The 16,638-nt window shown below is 41.7% G+C and overlaps 1 protein-coding gene across 2 annotated transcripts in view; it reads right to left on the bottom strand.

The window, feature by feature from the left end:
• The window catches only part of ANTXR1 (ANTXR cell adhesion molecule 1), a 207,805-nt gene that overhangs the window by 117,108 nt on the left and 74,059 nt on the right, over window positions 1-16,638 (bottom strand). For both annotated transcript variants that reach the window (XM_044279268.1, XM_044279269.1), the window contains 5 exons: window positions 13,298-13,358; window positions 11,922-12,020; window positions 10,376-10,445; window positions 9,880-9,958; window positions 5,222-5,317 (listed from right to left, as the gene is read on the bottom strand). In XM_044279268.1, the coding sequence (XP_044135203.1) occupies window positions 5,222-5,317; window positions 9,880-9,958; window positions 10,376-10,445; window positions 11,922-12,020; window positions 13,298-13,358 (405 nt within the window). The remainder of the gene's footprint in view (window positions 1-5,221; window positions 5,318-9,879; window positions 9,959-10,375; window positions 10,446-11,921; window positions 12,021-13,297; window positions 13,359-16,638) is intronic.

Here is a 16,638-nt window from a genome sequence, read left to right as displayed (position 1 = left end):
ATCGGAAAAATATAATAAGTGAATTTAATAATCAATTTGCAAACTGTACTTTCTTTACTGCATTGTAACCATTATTTTTTGCATTTTTAGCTATATACTTAAAATAAGTAGTGGTGCAGTTAGAGAATATCATGAAATGATATACCTGTACACCCACTGAGAGCCATGTATGGGGATCGAGCAAATGGCAAAGCCATTTAGACAACCACTGTTCGGCAGCCTACAAAGTCCCTATAGGTCAATATTCCATGAAGGGGCATAGCTATAGGGGTTGCAGAGGTAACAGCTGCATGCAGGATCTGGTAGCCTTTCTAATAGACACCAGTATTATAAATCACACATGGTATATGGGGATCTTGGCACAAATTTTGCACTGGGGCCCAGGTTCAACTTACATCTCTGGCTTTTTGTACCACGTATGGTGCTACCCTGAGGCATTGTGTTCCTCCATAATACACTGAGTCACACAGATGTACTGTACAATATAGGCCCATAGCAGATTATGGCAACTCCTTACAGATCTATATGTGCAGTGACCCAGTGGATCACTGGTAAAGGATTAATTTTGTGAAGGATAACTGCTAAAGAGTTAATGTTGTGGTTTACTGCCAAAGAACTTAAATGGTAAAAGTGTTCTCTAAATCCCCAAATTTGTGAATAACAGATAACACCCTGCTCCCTGGTTAGTGAGTCTTTGCTGAGCAGGCCTAGAGGAAGGACTTTTTTGTGTGAGCTGCTGAGAGCTAGGTCTGGTCCAGGTAGCCTCTATCCCTGAGGTTTAATCTTGCCAGAAAAACAACTGTAGTAGCAGTCCCAGAGAGAAAAAGAACAGACATTCATAGAAAGTTGGGAACCATTTCAAGGCCATACTGGAAAGACAGTAAGATAAACGCATATTTATGGCAAAAGACTTTACTGCTAGTGGAAAGGGTGTACTGCTTCTGAGATGGACTGGCCACCCGGATCTAAGATCTGCACTCCGCAGCCCGAGAATTGCAGAAAGAGTTAATGAGAATGGAACTACATGCCTGTGGCTATTTGGGAAGGACTACTACCATCATTGCTAGTGCCTATTGTGGTAATGTGGACTGTGTCTGTTGCTGCTAAAAGTACTGCAACTCTCATAATTTATTCAGTAAAGAGAGACTCTGTTTATTATAACCAAACAGGACTAGTCATTGCCTCCATCATCTGCCGGGCCTCGACTTGCCCTCCTGCTTTGCAACCTGCGAGCCATCCACCTAACATCAAGGGCACCCCAGCCAGGCAGTAGACCCCCAAAAGCCCAGAGTATGCCCGAAGGGAAGAAAAGGTGCTCCTGGGAGCACTAGAGAGAGAGAGTGATTAACCAATGGGAGGACTACTATCACCTTCTATTGCCATGGTCACCACTAGAGATGAGCGAATCGAAGCTGACGAAGTGGAATTCGATCTGAATTTAAGGAAAAATTTGATTCTCAACGAAAGCGAATTTCCTCGCGCTTTATGGTAGCGAACCGCAATTTTTCCTAAAATGGCGGCCACAAGTGTGAGGATATGGGTCAAGGAACTGTGGGAAGGAGAGATGACCCATAATGCCATGCATGCAGCCAATCAGCATCCAGCCAGCCCTGTGATGTCACAGCCCTATAAATACCGCGGCCATCTTAGATTCAGACATGAGGACAGACGTGAGAAGGCGCTAGGGACAGCAATTGGAAAAACCTCATTGCGAAAAAAACAACAAGAAAAAAAAAGGATTTATAACTACAGGGAAAGGATAGGGAGGAATCATTTCACAGCAGGGAGAGATGTCAGAAGGCACTAGGGACAGTGCTAGAAAAGCGATTTACAAGTGCAGGGAAAGATTATTTGGCGATCCAAATAGCCATTAGACAGCTCTGTCATTCCAGCTATTTGTTCTTGTTATTGGGGTGCAAGTGCTATGTTAAAAAGCCATTAGTGGCCTATTTTAGTACAAAAAGAAAAATATATACGCACTTCACTGTTGCTGTTATTTGTGTTGAAAGTGTTTAGTGGCCTATTTTAGTACAGAAAGAAAAATATATTTGTTGCTTTTAAATTATTTAGTTCATCTACAAGTATGTCAGACAGAGAAGTGCCAGGCCATGCACAGGAGTGGCAGAGGCATAAATATTTCTGGTGCAGGCAGAGGTCGCAGCAGAGTAAGGGGGCATGGCAGCAGGACTGAGCTCCCGGTGTCATCTAGCAGTTGTGTGTTGACCAGCAACCCAGCGGTTCTTGATTGGTTAACTCGGTCATCCACTTCATCCCAAGTGACATCAGACACCCCCAGCCAAGAGTCGGGGGGTTTGTCAGACACAACCCTTAGTTGGCATTGCCCGGGAGTATGCCCTGTGCCCTCACCTGTCCTCAACCTGATGAGTAGTGATGAGGAGAGTGGCGTGGAGGCTGGTGTTGCAAGCAGTCAGGCTCCTGACCCAGAGATGGTTGAGGAGGACATCAGTGACGTGCAGACAGTACTCAATGATGTAGCTGATCACACTTGGGAGCCAGGTGACAAAGGGGCTTCATTATTTTATTTTATTTTCTTTATATAATAATATTATAAAATCTGCATTATGTCTCCATGATAAATCTGCAGTGTGGGGGCCCTGTGTGGCTTCTATACACTTTGAAAATAATCCTTCAGTGGGGTGAATAGATGCTGGATGACCGGGACACTCCATGACCTTCCCAGGAGCTTCTGTCTGGAGCAGCGGTTCATTTCTGAGATGTTCGTATAGTGTGGGGGGAATCCGTGCACCACAGGATGTCCTCTTTCCCATCCACGATGACTGGAAACTCGTGATGTTTTCCCTGACAAAGAGACCAGGTAGTTATGGTTTGAATCTTGATGAACTTCTTTACTCTTCCGGGATCCAAACAATCTTGAAGCTTTGTCTTCTCATTGTCTATAGGTACTAGAGGCCTGTTCATGCCAGGCAGGTTATTCCAGAAGTATCTGGCCTGATGAGCATTCGATACCGCACTTGCATCAATCTTGACAGGATTCGTCTCCAGGTGGAGAGATATTGTTTATTGGAATGTTTTCTCCATCGCAACCACGTCGTCGAATAACCAGAAGATTGGTCCACAATACGGCAACGTTCAGCACATGTTCGTGTGAACGAGCCTTCACAGTATTATTTCACTACCAAAGCAGACTCCCTATGCGTGTTACTGCAAGGCACAGTGTTCTACACCATTATAAAGGCTCTCTGCAGCCAAGAAATAGCCTTTTTTTTACGTAATTTGCCTCAAATTTATTCAGATCTAACCAAATTAAAAAAATATATTTGGCGAAGCGGCAAATCGAATTTTTGAAAAATTCGCTCATCTCTAGTCACTACCCCATCCTCTCCAACTCCGACTACCATGCCTCCCCAATGCAGGCCAGTGCATTGCATATGTGTGTATGAGCCTTTAGTGTTTGACAGTCTACAGTGCAGATGACTAATCTTACAGGAGGAGCTCTGCACACTGACTGTATACATTTTCATGCAGTTTTTTGCTGTAATAAGGATGGGTAATCAAAGGGGGTTTGACAAAGAAGAATGCACATTGACATGTGTGCATACAAAACTATCCATAAAGAAGAACAGAAATGTAGCACAGCTTCTAGTTGCCTCCAACAAAGCTCAGGCAATCAGAACTGCCCCCAGGGACAGACCTGGGTTTCATCACTCTTCCCTGAGCTGTGCTCTGGACTGCAGCATCTGGACTGGTTTCTGAATGTCAGTCCAAGTTTTCTATGTATGGCTGATTTCCAGGAATTTATATTACATCAGTCTAGCCTTAAAGGGAACCTGTCAGCCAGGTTTTTATTATTAAACTGCTGCCATGATGCCACAGCGCTTGTGAATACCTTTGTGGAGATGCCCCAGCTGAAATAACTGCTTTTACTAGATGCTATATCAGGTAAGTGTCAGGCGAGGGATCTGTTAGGGTAGGGTTACAGTACGACTTCTTTTTGCCACTCTGAAGCCTTCCCCAATCATTTTTACTGCATAGACAAACTAAGACAATCCCCTTAATAGAAAATAAAAAAACGTAAAGGGATTGTCTGAACCAGACGACCCCTTCTCAGAAGAGTCTTCTCACATGGCGTTTTGCCATATCCATCAGAGGTATACACCTGGATGATTTACAACTACAGATGAGCCAATTGCTTAAAATATCATTCGGTTTTAATTTAGCCAAACCAGTCGACCAATTTCATCTAGAGTACTCCAACAGGCTGAAAATGTGTGAATGACACCCTGAGGTCTCCAAGGACTTTCTGTCTAGTCTCTAACAATTTTTTTAATCGTTTTTTCCCCTCTGCCTATCTCTCTCTTAAATTTGCCTTCAATCAGATCACCAAAAGTTTTGGATGCAACTCAAAATTTTTCAAAACTCTGGTTGCACTCGATTCACTTGCAATCGCTCATCTCTGTTCCAAACATATATCTCCGATAAATGGTGTCAGATGCAATTAAAGAAGATAACGGAAACAAAAACACATTATGCCATATTTTGGCAGTTTCTCATCATGTTTTACACCATCATGGAGGGGATGTGAATCACATTATGGTACAGGGCATTGAAAAAGTAAGATTACCTGAGAGGGGTGGAGATCTACAGAGGAAACTTTTTAATCCTCAGGCTTTTTGGATGTTCAAGGTTAAATTATTTATCCCCCACGGATCAAACAGCAAACAGGATTTAATTTTACATTACTAAATAATTCCTGTTTTGGAGATTGACATGTACAATGTCCATCCCTTTTTGGTGGTTGAAGGCCTATAGATGCGTTTCACATATGCACTACATTGTAGGGCAAGCAGACACTGCAAAATAGAGTTTGAAATCCACCTAAGCCGACCCAAAAGCATACTCTCTATGGTGTAGTGTTATTTATTGATGTACATACTGCTGAAGAATAACAATGCTGGCATGCTTTGTATTTGCTGTACGAAACATACAAGCACTGCATCAGTAAATCTTAGCACTACGATATCTAAGTAGTCATCTTGTTTAATACAAGTAGATTTATGGGGCATGTTTTATATGTAGTAGGCTTTCCTGACGTTAAACCAATGATTCTCCACTTCAGTTTATACAAAGATGACCGACATTAGTAAAACAAAGGGAAACAACTGAGGTTAAGCACATTCCACCCACGTAAGGTCACGTCAGGCCCCTGCAATACAATGTGACGTTGAGATCTGACACTTACCACAGTGCAGCACAGAGGCCAGAACCACCACAGCAGCGCCAGAACCAAAAGGAGAAATAAGATGAGCAGGGCAATAGCCAAGATGGTCCCGTCCGCCTGTGGGACATAATAGCATGTTTTTATTACCATCATAGAATTGTCGAGAATTCTGAATATATGTTTAGTTTATTAGTGATGTCATCATTTATAATTTAATAAGTTATAACATAGTTTCGTACCGCATTGCACCATCCAACTGCTGAGACCAGTTATCACAAGAACGAGGAACCAGTCCTCTATCTGAAAGGAGAACTGGCCACTCCTGTGCAATACTATGGAGATAGCCAAGTACAGCAGTTGGCTATCATTGTCAGTGCAAATGAGTGACCACTGCTCCATTCGGAAGGGAGACATGGAACCCTTGTTCTACTGATTGTGGTGGTCCCAGCAGTTGGATAGCCAGGGATCATACATTTATCACCTATCCTGTGGACAGATAAAAAAAAAAATGTGGTCCAACCTCTTTTAGCACAATTCTGCTCTACAAATATGGTCAGAGAGGTTAAAACTGGGCATTTTCCAAAAAGGTAGAGTTTGAGACCGCAAGAAAGATATATGGGTCATTTACTATCCATAAATATACACATATTATATGTTTTTCTGGTGCAGATTGCGAATTTTTCCCGTTCACGCCAAGTCTAAAAGTGTGGGTGGGGAAGGGGACGGGGAGGTAGGCCCACCTCATTCATCTTTTTTTACGCCTGTTTTAGGAGTAGAAAATTGTCTAAATGTAAGACAGCTAGGAAGCTGGCTTAAATTTAGACTGCCGCAGTATATGCCGAAGTTCTGCACCTCTTCATAACTTTGGCAGATCCCCCACCAGATATATGGGTTATTAAGACTGGTGTCTAAAATGCCTGTCTTGATAAATGATTCCCATAGTCCCTTGATTAGTGACCCAACAAGTTAAAGGGGTTTTCCGAGACTTTAATACTGATGACCTGTCCTCTGGATAGGTTATCAGTATATGATCGTGGGGGTCCGACATCCTGGACTCCCACAGACTAGCTGTTCGAGAAGGCAGGGGCGCTCGCAGTAGAAGACTCACAGGAGCACCAGTGGCTTTTCAAACAGCTGATTGGGGGTGGTCCCGCTTGTCGGACCAATCAGATATCCTGAGTATAGATCATCAGTATTTAAATCTCTGAAAACCCTTTTAATCTACAACAGATCGCCGCAGGACGCCTATCCTGATTCTCTTAATAATATGCATGAGTTCAGGAGTCCTGGTATTCACAAGCAGCAGGCTCCCTCTCCCTTCCTGCCGCTGATTGACAGCTTACTCCAGAATCTCATGAACATGAATGACTCCAAAGTGAGTGTGCATGGTTGAGAGGACTCCTGGTTCAAACAGCGCACAGCTCATTCTGCACCTGATAAACTGTGATTTTATGAAAACTACTGTATGTTGCCAAGTACGTGACACACCCCTATAATCAGTGTCTCTGATAGGCAGCAAAAAACAGGGAATCCTGCAACCGGTTGGGCATTTCCCAAATTAATGGCAGTCGATGTAATACAAGGTTGGCTTGAATCCACCATATTGGAGCCACTCTTATATGGGAAACCCTTGCTATGATGGGCACATGAACAGGGATTTTCTTCATTATAGAACCTCATTTTAAGTTATTAGATAGCATTAAAAAAGTTGCATGACATTTAGGACTGCTATATCTCTATGATGAATGACCACATATGTTGACTATGGCAAAGCTTGCTGGTATACATACATAGATCTTGCAAAAAAGCCTATATGGTGTCAAGACAACTAATGTTTATTGCCGGTGTGAACATTGGGAGGAAGGACAAGTGGAATTAGGTAAAAATGGTAAACCTGTCTATGGTCTATGCTGATCCAATGGAGATTGATAGAATCATTTATTGTCTCCAGAACACAGAAACACCTAGATCCATTTGGATAGCATATACTTCAGAGTCAAAAGCACAAGACTCCACAATCGAGACATCCATCTCTCCATTTATTACTCCAAGATGTGTTGGAAGTCTTCTAGCCACTGCCTTGGATCACTGCCACTACTTCATTATAACACATCTACAATAAAGCCCACAAAAGAATTCCTACATGTTAATGTCCAACGATGGCAGAGTATGTTCTTGTATGAAAACAAGGATAAAAAAAAACACATAAAAAAAGATTAGGGAAATGTACACAAATGAGAACTTAATGTGACTTGTGCCTGTCTAAGCTAATGTTCATTTGATTTTAATCCCCACAGTGGTAGACGGAGCGGCAGCTCAGTAGAAGGTTACCAGGACAAACCCCGGAGGACCAAAGAAGAAATAATATTAGATGTGACTGCTATAATCTGATGATGTCATCTGTTCAGAAGTGAAAACATTTCACCAGAAATAAAAAATTATCGTTAGAATCTGCGCCTAATTCAAGTTAACTGATCTGTTTGATGTGCGCTTGGCAGCTGAAGGCATCTGTGCTCGTACCATGTTCATATGTGCCCGCATTGCTGAGAAAAATTATGTTTTAATATATGGAAATGAGCCTCTAGGAGCACCTAGAGGCTCTGCTCTCTCTGCAACTGCCATGCCCTCTTCACTTTTATTGATCATGGGACCAACACAGATGTCTTCAGCTGCCAAGCACACATGCAACAGGTCAGCTAGTTTCATAGGCACAAATCAACAGACAGATGCCCTTTAAAATTGGGAATTCAATGGTTCACTGTGGGCAGCTAAGTGTTAAGTGAACTTACCAAAAATTGCTACATGGATTTTACAGCAATGTGCTGATGACTTCATGTCACTATGTAGCCTGATAGCGGTGAATTTCCTCACCAACTTTCTTATTCACAGTCGGAAAATCTAGAGATCGTCAAATGTTGAACTTTGAGGTCCATACCGAGAATGTAACATTGCATTATAAATGGGCATAGGGAGGAGACTGGATGCATATGTGAAGCTCGACCAGAGCAAGATTGCAGTCCTTGGGGAGAGGAATGGGTCAATTTGGGTTTTTACATAAAGATGAACTTTACACATGAGAGTATGGATTGAAACCTGTATGGAGACACTCTATGCCACCATTGGGGACTCCCTTTGGCAAAGCATTACAGAGTTATTTTCTCCAAGGAAGAGTTAACCGCAGATAGTTCTCTAAGTATTTACTGGCAGTGGCTTCCTACATAAAGTTTTCAGTCACAGCTAAGTTGCTGCAGCTGAAGTTCAGTTTCTTTGTTCCAGATGTTGTCTCAAAATAAAAAGACAGCATGAAGGCCGCTCTCGGTGGGAGGTATAGTGGCAAAATAGTTCCTTGTCACAGGGAAAAGTAGCTCAGAGCCCTCCATTAGATACTAGAAAATGTAAAAATAGCAGATATTGATCGTAGATAGATGTCATCAGGACCTGCAGATTTATATCGTGTCCGACAACTATGTATTGTGCATGGGACAGCCCAACTTCTCTAGATGTCCAGATGTCCCCTGTTGAAGGAAACAAGGTCAGTGACCATGGAATAGAGTTGCTCCAATCCTTTGATTCCCTCAGAGATAAGTTGCATCAGAGATATCTACCAGTCACCCCCCACCTCATTGAAATAGCATCAACATTAGCCAAGACAAACATAATAAGGACAGTCATGGAAGATAGCTAGTTACTTTATGTATATAGGCGGGCTGCAGGTTGGTTTGGACACCTTATTGTCAATTACCGTAGCAGGGAATTCTAAATTGGTGTTCATGTTTTTTGTTGGGATCAAGTAGCTGGAGAAGAGCATTGCTACAAAGAATGATTACTTCTTTAATCATCCATGATCTACACCAAATGCTCAAAACGATGTAGACACCCACAGATCTATGTTTTCTCTTCAGTAATGAAGCAAGGGACGTATAAGTTGCAGTTGCCCCAAGGCCAAATTACACCCTTGGGCTCAGGAGGTTATGGGTAGTTTACCACAAAAAATACGACCATATGTGTTTTGTGGTCCGCAAATTGAGGATTCGCAAAACATAAACATAAATTGCGGATTCGCAAAACAATGCCTAAAACAGACAAGAATAGGACATGTTCTTGTTTTTTTTTTGCAGGGCTAAGGAACAGATATACTGAGACGGACAGCACACGGTGTGCTGTCCGCATCTTTTGCATACCCATTGAAATGAATGGGTCTGCATCATATCCGCAAAAAAAAATGGAACAGACATGGAAACAAACAACATTCGTGTGCATGAGGCTTTATCCAAAGGATATGGAATATATGTCTGGTTGGAAAGTTTGGAGTCAGACCATTGGGAGTCCACCGATCATCCTGTTTAAATGAAGCAGAGGTCACATATGTCTTCTACTGCTCCAAACAACTCTATAGGAGTGCCGAAGATAGAATAGAGCAGTGGTGGAAATGTGCAGCGGGCACTTGATTTAAAGTGGGGAATATGGGATTGCCATTCTTGTGATTGGTGGGGACCCCACCAATCAGACACTTATAATTTGTGGGAAAAGCCGCCTTTATGTAAGTCTGATAGCTTTTTTAAAATCTAATTCAACAAGTCAAAGCATAAATAAAGCATAAATATATTATATAAATGGTACAATTGATCATATTAGCCACAAGATCTCATCTAAACAATTAAAGAGGTTCTGTTACTTACACAATGTGAGCTGGTAATGATGACAGAACTAGAGATGAAGCTGACGCCATCGTTCATGCTGACGTAGAGGGTAGCCGTCCTGCAGCAGACACACAGCATAACGTAGTGACAATCAAATCCTTTTTGTTTTACTGTCCAATGTCTCTGAACGATGGAGGAGATTTATCAAAACTGGTCAAAAGGAAAACTGACTTAATCGCCCATAGAAACCAATCAGATTTCACCTTTAATTTTCCAAAGGACCTCTGAAAAATGAAAGGCGGAATCTGATTGGTTGATTTGGGCAACTAAGCTAGTTTTCCTTTACACCAGTTTTGATAAATTTCCCCCATAGCTATGTTTCTATTCACTTGCTTATCTGTATTCCCCATATGCACATGTATGGACAATACAATAGAAGTGGTGGTCAAAATTGCATGCACTGCCAATACTATAGGGTGGTATTAACATAACAAAATATATCTTTATAAGGATCAGTCTGGTACTTGTGTCTTACATGCCAACTTCTTCTAGAACAGGTGCGGGGCACAGCAAGTATGTGTCCTCCACGACAAGGGGCTTTTCATCTAAAATGCAACCAGATATGTATGTGTTAGATCAAGGTTATAAGAGGAGCAAAGTCAGCCTATACAGTATATCAGCCATTGTACAGCATAGGGTAGTGTAAGTCTTTACAGTCAAATAAATGTAGGCTGAGTTTATCATTTCCAGCTTCTACATGTGGCAGACGTCTTGCCCACTTGTGGTGGCCAATGGTGGCATGATTTTATAGGTACAAAGGGGAAGATTTATCAAAACCCAATGCAGAAATTGATTGGTTGCTATGGTCAACTAAACTATTTGCCATTACACCAGTTTTGATAAATCTTACCTTCAAAATTGTGTGACCATTGGTAGTTGTGGGTTGGGTTTTGGCCACATGCTGCAGAAACATGTAACCTGGCCTTACTAACTTGGATCAGCGAGTGCTAATTACATTCTTAAAGGGTTGTCCCAGAATAACCAATTATTATCTAAATTGGTTTCTGATTGCTGGTGGGTCTCACCGCTGGGACCTCCACTCTATATGAGAATGGAGAAAGGAGTAACAATTGCACATGGCCATTGCTGCTTTATTCAAAGTCCATGAGACTAAAGAAGATTTCTGAGGGCTGCACTTAGCTATCTCCATCAGTCCCCAAGAGATGGAATGAAGCAGAAGTTGGCATGTGCGACCATTTGCTTTTAATAGGTCACAATGAGCCTCTATTCTCCTTATCAATGACCTCTGGAAGGAGAAGGAGTGGTGGAAGATTAGAAAGGAGAGTCAACATTACAGTACCTCTCATGTGAATAGGCTGTGCCTCGTATTACAGTTCAACACCTATTGAAGTGAATGCCTTTTAAGTGCAATAGCAGTAAAAACAAACAATTATTTTTTTTTAAAAGGTTTTCTAATTTCACACAAATTCCTCTAACTCTAAAGGTGGATTTAAACGGCAGATTCGGGCAGAATGTCCCTGTGAACGCTATTTCCCAACAATCTGCCTGTGTAAAGGTGCAGCTGATCACCTGATGAACCAGCGAAACGCACATGTAAATGCACCTTAAAGGGGTTATCCGAAGTCTAAAAGATCCCCCCCAATGCCTGGGGGATCTTATACTTACCTGCTCCCCGACACTCGCGTCGCTCCGGATCCCTGCACGGCCGCCGCTGCATCTCCCCGTCGTGCGGATCAACACATCCCATGAAAGGGGGGAGCAGCCAATAGCAGCTAGGGAGGCCCCTTCCCGTCGTGGTCTGCTATTGGCTGCTCCCCTCCGTCTGCTGATGTTTTGACCTGCATGACGGGGAGATGTAGCAGCGGCTGCACAGGGTTCAGGAGCAACGCTGGTCCCGGGGAACAGGTAAGTATAATGTATACAAGGGGCCAGGCATTGTGGGAGGATCTTTTAAGCTTCCGATAACCCCTTTATGGTATTTTAAAGAATTTTGAAAAGATTTGAAAAGACATGTCTTCATGTGAAGAAGGTGATATACTTACAAAGGAAAATATACTTACTTAGAGAAGTTGTATCATTCATTCTAAAACTGCAGAGAACTCGATCCACATTCCGGGCGTATCGGAAGCCATTCCCTCTGACAACCACTTGAAAGGACTCTGAAAGCAGATGCCAATCACACACATATACATGGAATATTTTAGGACTGTCATTTGCTTTTCTCACTTTGAGCCCTCTGCTACAAATCACACATCCCAAACATACATTTTTAAGACAAGCCTCTGTCCCATTCTTTTTTCTGTTGCTACGTACAGTAATTTATTATTTATTTATCCCATAGACCTCCCCCATAGTCCATAAATATAATGCCCTTCTAAATTCAGTGCATTATTTAGGGTCACCCTCCATTCAGGAGCTCAAAAGTTAACTGTAAGTCAGTGTCTAACAGGGATGATTACCTGCTATTTATTTTCTTCACATCTTGCTCCCTGGCTGCTTCTTAGCTCAGCTCCATTAGAGCACAGCTGTGACCTGTGACTACAGCTTAGCTACAGTGCCTACGGGCAGTCTGAGGTAGTCTGAGACACGCCCCCTGCTCTGTTCTTGAATTTCTCGGTGAGTTATGTGCAGGGAACATATGATCAGTGTCCCCCCTGTCTTTTTAAAGGTACTTGATCTTTAGAAAAGACGAAGGCCCAGACTTACTAATCGCAAAGATGAAGTAAGCTCACACAGGCGTTCCAGACCTCCACTAGATTTACTACAGGGCCCAGGCTGGATGATAAGGCTGGTGTAGGGATAGACACTTTTTTCTGACTCTATACCAGCTATTGGTTGGCTTATTATGAGACAGATTTTCCCCCCGAATTTATATAAAATATTGCATCTTAGGCCCTGCCCTTTTCCCACGAAGCTCCATCCCTCTTTCCCCTAAGCCACACCCCTTGTCAAGCATGTTGGGAAAAGTGGAGAAGTCCTATATGTGCCAATTTTCTCCACCTTTTAGGCAGATTTTTGGTGCAGACACGTTAGTAAGTCTGGGCCAAAGTCTGCAAAGACATTGGGGGAGATTTACCAAAACTAATGTGCCCATAGAAACCAATCAGATTCCACTTTACATTTTCTAAAGAAGCTCTGATAAATGAAAGGTGGAATCTGATTGGTTGCTATAAGCAACTAAGCCAGTTCTACTTTACACCAGTTTTGATAAATCTCCCCCGTTGTGTTACATGTAGGACAGCAGTAAAATGCTAATTAAGAATATGAATATTAAACTTTCTCTATCCTTACCTTATTGCAACAGCAAAATCTGTAGTATCCTTACAATAAAGTATCTGAATCCCAGAGAACGCATACTGCTGCCATCTCAATGGATGCTTATTGCTATATTCATTACCGATCACAATTACAGAGTGTATATAAATAGGAGACTTACCTCCAGCGCATATACTGGAAGGCTCTGCCGCTAGAATTTCTATACACGACATCTTGAGAATCTGCATTTTAGAAAAGGAGACATGAAGGTGAGATTCAGTAACCTCCTGTTACTCCTCTAAGTCAAGCGACCTCCAAATCCTCTCCACAATAGCTAAGGCACCCGGTAATTTAGTATCTAGTAAATGGGTACAAAGGCTGAAATAAGGCCATGAGGTCACTGTGATCTTAGAACTGTTAATGGACTGCTTGAGATGGGTTTACATGGTGCCTTAAAGGGGTTGTGCCATAAACTACTTTTCATTCTGAAGTTTATTTTTATCCACTACACTACCTCCTATTCTGTATTGGATTGTTGTTTTTTATTATTATTATTTATTTACATCATTTACCATTTTCTCTTATCCCCCATGCTTGAATCCCGCTTCCTGGTTTGTCATGTATCTGCTGTCCCATGTGTCCTGACATCAGCAGGTCATATGTCCCTAACCACACCCCTTGATCTTACCAATGACCATTGTGCATCCTACATTACAAGGCTCCAATGCAGGACATAACCTACAGCAACTGAATATCAAAACAGATTTGCCACAGGGTGCAATGGTAGGCTAAAAACTGTAGAATATGGCCGTTTTAATAAATGGTGGTATTTGGGGAACATCGATATCTGTTGGGTGGGATACATTTATATTAGTGGCACAACCCCTTTACCTGGAATCAGGTGCGCGTTATCTTATATTTGGATTTAATTTCGTGAAATGAGAACATGGCATCTCGACTGCACAGATCTGCAAGTGCTGTTAAGTCAGGCTTGCTTCCGGATCTCTGCGTCTGAGAGTTTTTGTAGTTGGAGTAAGATGACGTTTCTCTATACAGGAAGTTTAGCAACAGTGTAAAAAAATTGGCAAGAGTTTTTGACTTGCTGCCAGTTGGTGGATTGGACGTCTGTTTCCTGAATTGGCCATAGAAATTCTAGAACCAAGTATATTGGAATAATCCGCTCCTTTTATGAAAGTATATGCAGTGCCATAAATAAAATACTGTCTGATCCTTTATTTTGCCTGTGTGAAAATTCCACTACAGCAAAACACTACAGAATATGCTGGTCCTCCGTTTATTGCAAAAAAAAATAAAAAATGGTTGAAAGGACTCAGTGGCACGGCCTACTAGGTAGACTATTAGTTCCAATAATACAGTCAGAATACAATTTGAACCATACACCTCTATCTCAAATTTAAAGAGGTTGGCCCAGCTTGGACATTGAAGGCATATTGCTATAACGGGGTCCCCAAAATGCGCAGGCATGCACAGCGAGTCTCTGTTCACAGCCATGGGACTTCTGAAAACAGTCGAGCGAGCTTGCTTTGCTACTTTCGGAATTCACATAGTGATGACTAGAGAGCACAGTACGCATGTGCAGCTGTTCTGCATTCACTTCAAGGGCCTTATTCTGGAGATAGGAGCGGGTGCCAGAGGTGGGACCTGCATCTATCTAAGGCAATGTCTATTAGTCGGTAGGAAGAAGAATATTAGATATGAACCAATGCGCCCCAGATCAAAATGTGCAATAAGCCCCTAGGTACCAACAGCTATGCTGTAGACAGCACACGCTGGTTCTATACTGTCGTAAAGTCTCACATGTGCTGCTAATTCTGTAATTATACCATGCAAAAGATGTCCCTGTGAAAATATGTATGAATATACAAAGACTATTGGAAGATTAGTCATGGGTTTAGATTCTGAATGCTTTCACTTACACTGCAAATACTTGCACATGTTTTGCATCAAAGGGACTTTTCCAAGCATATAATCTACAATGCAAATTATTAGCCCCTTTTAAAGGGTTTTTCCACAATTACTATGTTTTTTTAAACAGGTATGCTCCTGTAGTTTCTTAACACATGTACATTTCTCCATGTTTTTTCCAATTGGGACTCCCCTGACCCATTTTACCCTGTAAACAAATTCCTCTGGTTTGTTTCCATCCATTATATAGCGCTTTCTGTTGCTGTATGCAACCAAACCCATTATGCACTTTTCCCTTCTCTGTCAAAGCTCCAGCAACTAACGACACCCAGCCAGTTTATAGCTCCTCCCACCAGTTAGTCATATAGACACTCCCTTATCACTGCCCCTAACACCCAGCTAGTTTATAGCTCCTCCCACCAGTTAGTCATATAGACACTCCCTTATCACTGCCCCTAACACCCAGCTACTTTATAGCTCCTCCCACTCAGCTAGTTACATAGACACTCCTCTATCACTGCCCCTAACAACACCCAGCTAAATTATAGCTCCTCCCACCAGCTAGTTACATAGACACTCCCCTATCACTGACACGCCCACGGACATAACGTGTCATGGTCATGTGACCACTGCCCAGAACAGGAGATAGGAGCAATAAAGGTAAAGGAAATACATTACAAAATTACAGCTATCTCCATAAATTATTATTTTAGAGGATGTTAATGCAAACTTGAAAACCCATTTAACAAGAACATATTCACACTATTAAAGACTTTATGTAGTATAAATAACAATAGTCACTTCTCAGTATTGCCCTGAACAGAAGTACATATTTTTGATTATATCTCAGAACATTCAGAAAGAAAATCTTCAGAGCCAAATGCCATATGGGAGGTAAAACCTGCCAAAATTAAAATGAAATTGAAAAACCTAAAATTATAATTAAAATAACAGTTTAACATTTTAATTTCATCTAGTGTCTGCAAAATGCATGCCAAAATTAAAAAGAAAATTCAATTTCTCCATTTAAATTTTCTTTTCCAACTCCAGTGTGGGTCATATGTGCCAAAAATACACGTAAAAATAAATAGCCTTTTTCATTTTAAATTTCCACTTTGTCAATTAATTCTCCTCTTCCTAATGTGGATTTTTCATGTCACAATCATAAATCAAATGAAAACACCAAGTAGAAGCTGAAAATGGTAGATTTCAATTTCATCTCTTGCAGGAATTTTCCCTGCCAAAAAGTCAAATGAAAAAGAAATTCCATTTGAATTTTCATTTGAACGTTGTACATTCAGATTCATTTAAATGAGCAGCAGGGTGCGTGGTGCAGCATGCAAAATTTCATTCCTGACTGAACAGACAGTGACTCTCTATGTCCACTAGAGGGCCCTGTGCTTCTCCACATTTCTAACAGCTAAGACAGGATCAAGTTTATCATTCCAATAGATGGCGCTGTGACAGTGAAATATATCAACAACTCTGCTGCCCTTGTAACCCCTTAGATGCCATGGTGCCTAATCGGCCGCATCTATGGGGTTAATCCACTCCGCCATACTTGAGTGAGGACATGGTGGACGTTGCTCCAGAAAA

The sequence above is a fragment of the Bufo gargarizans genome, chromosome 2 (assembly GCF_014858855.1).
Source record: "Bufo gargarizans isolate SCDJY-AF-19 chromosome 2, ASM1485885v1, whole genome shotgun sequence".
NCBI lineage: Eukaryota > Metazoa > Chordata > Amphibia > Anura > Bufonidae > Bufo > Bufo gargarizans.
The sequence above is the reverse complement of the archived record's forward strand: the minus strand, read 5'-3'. Positions and strand labels throughout refer to the sequence as shown.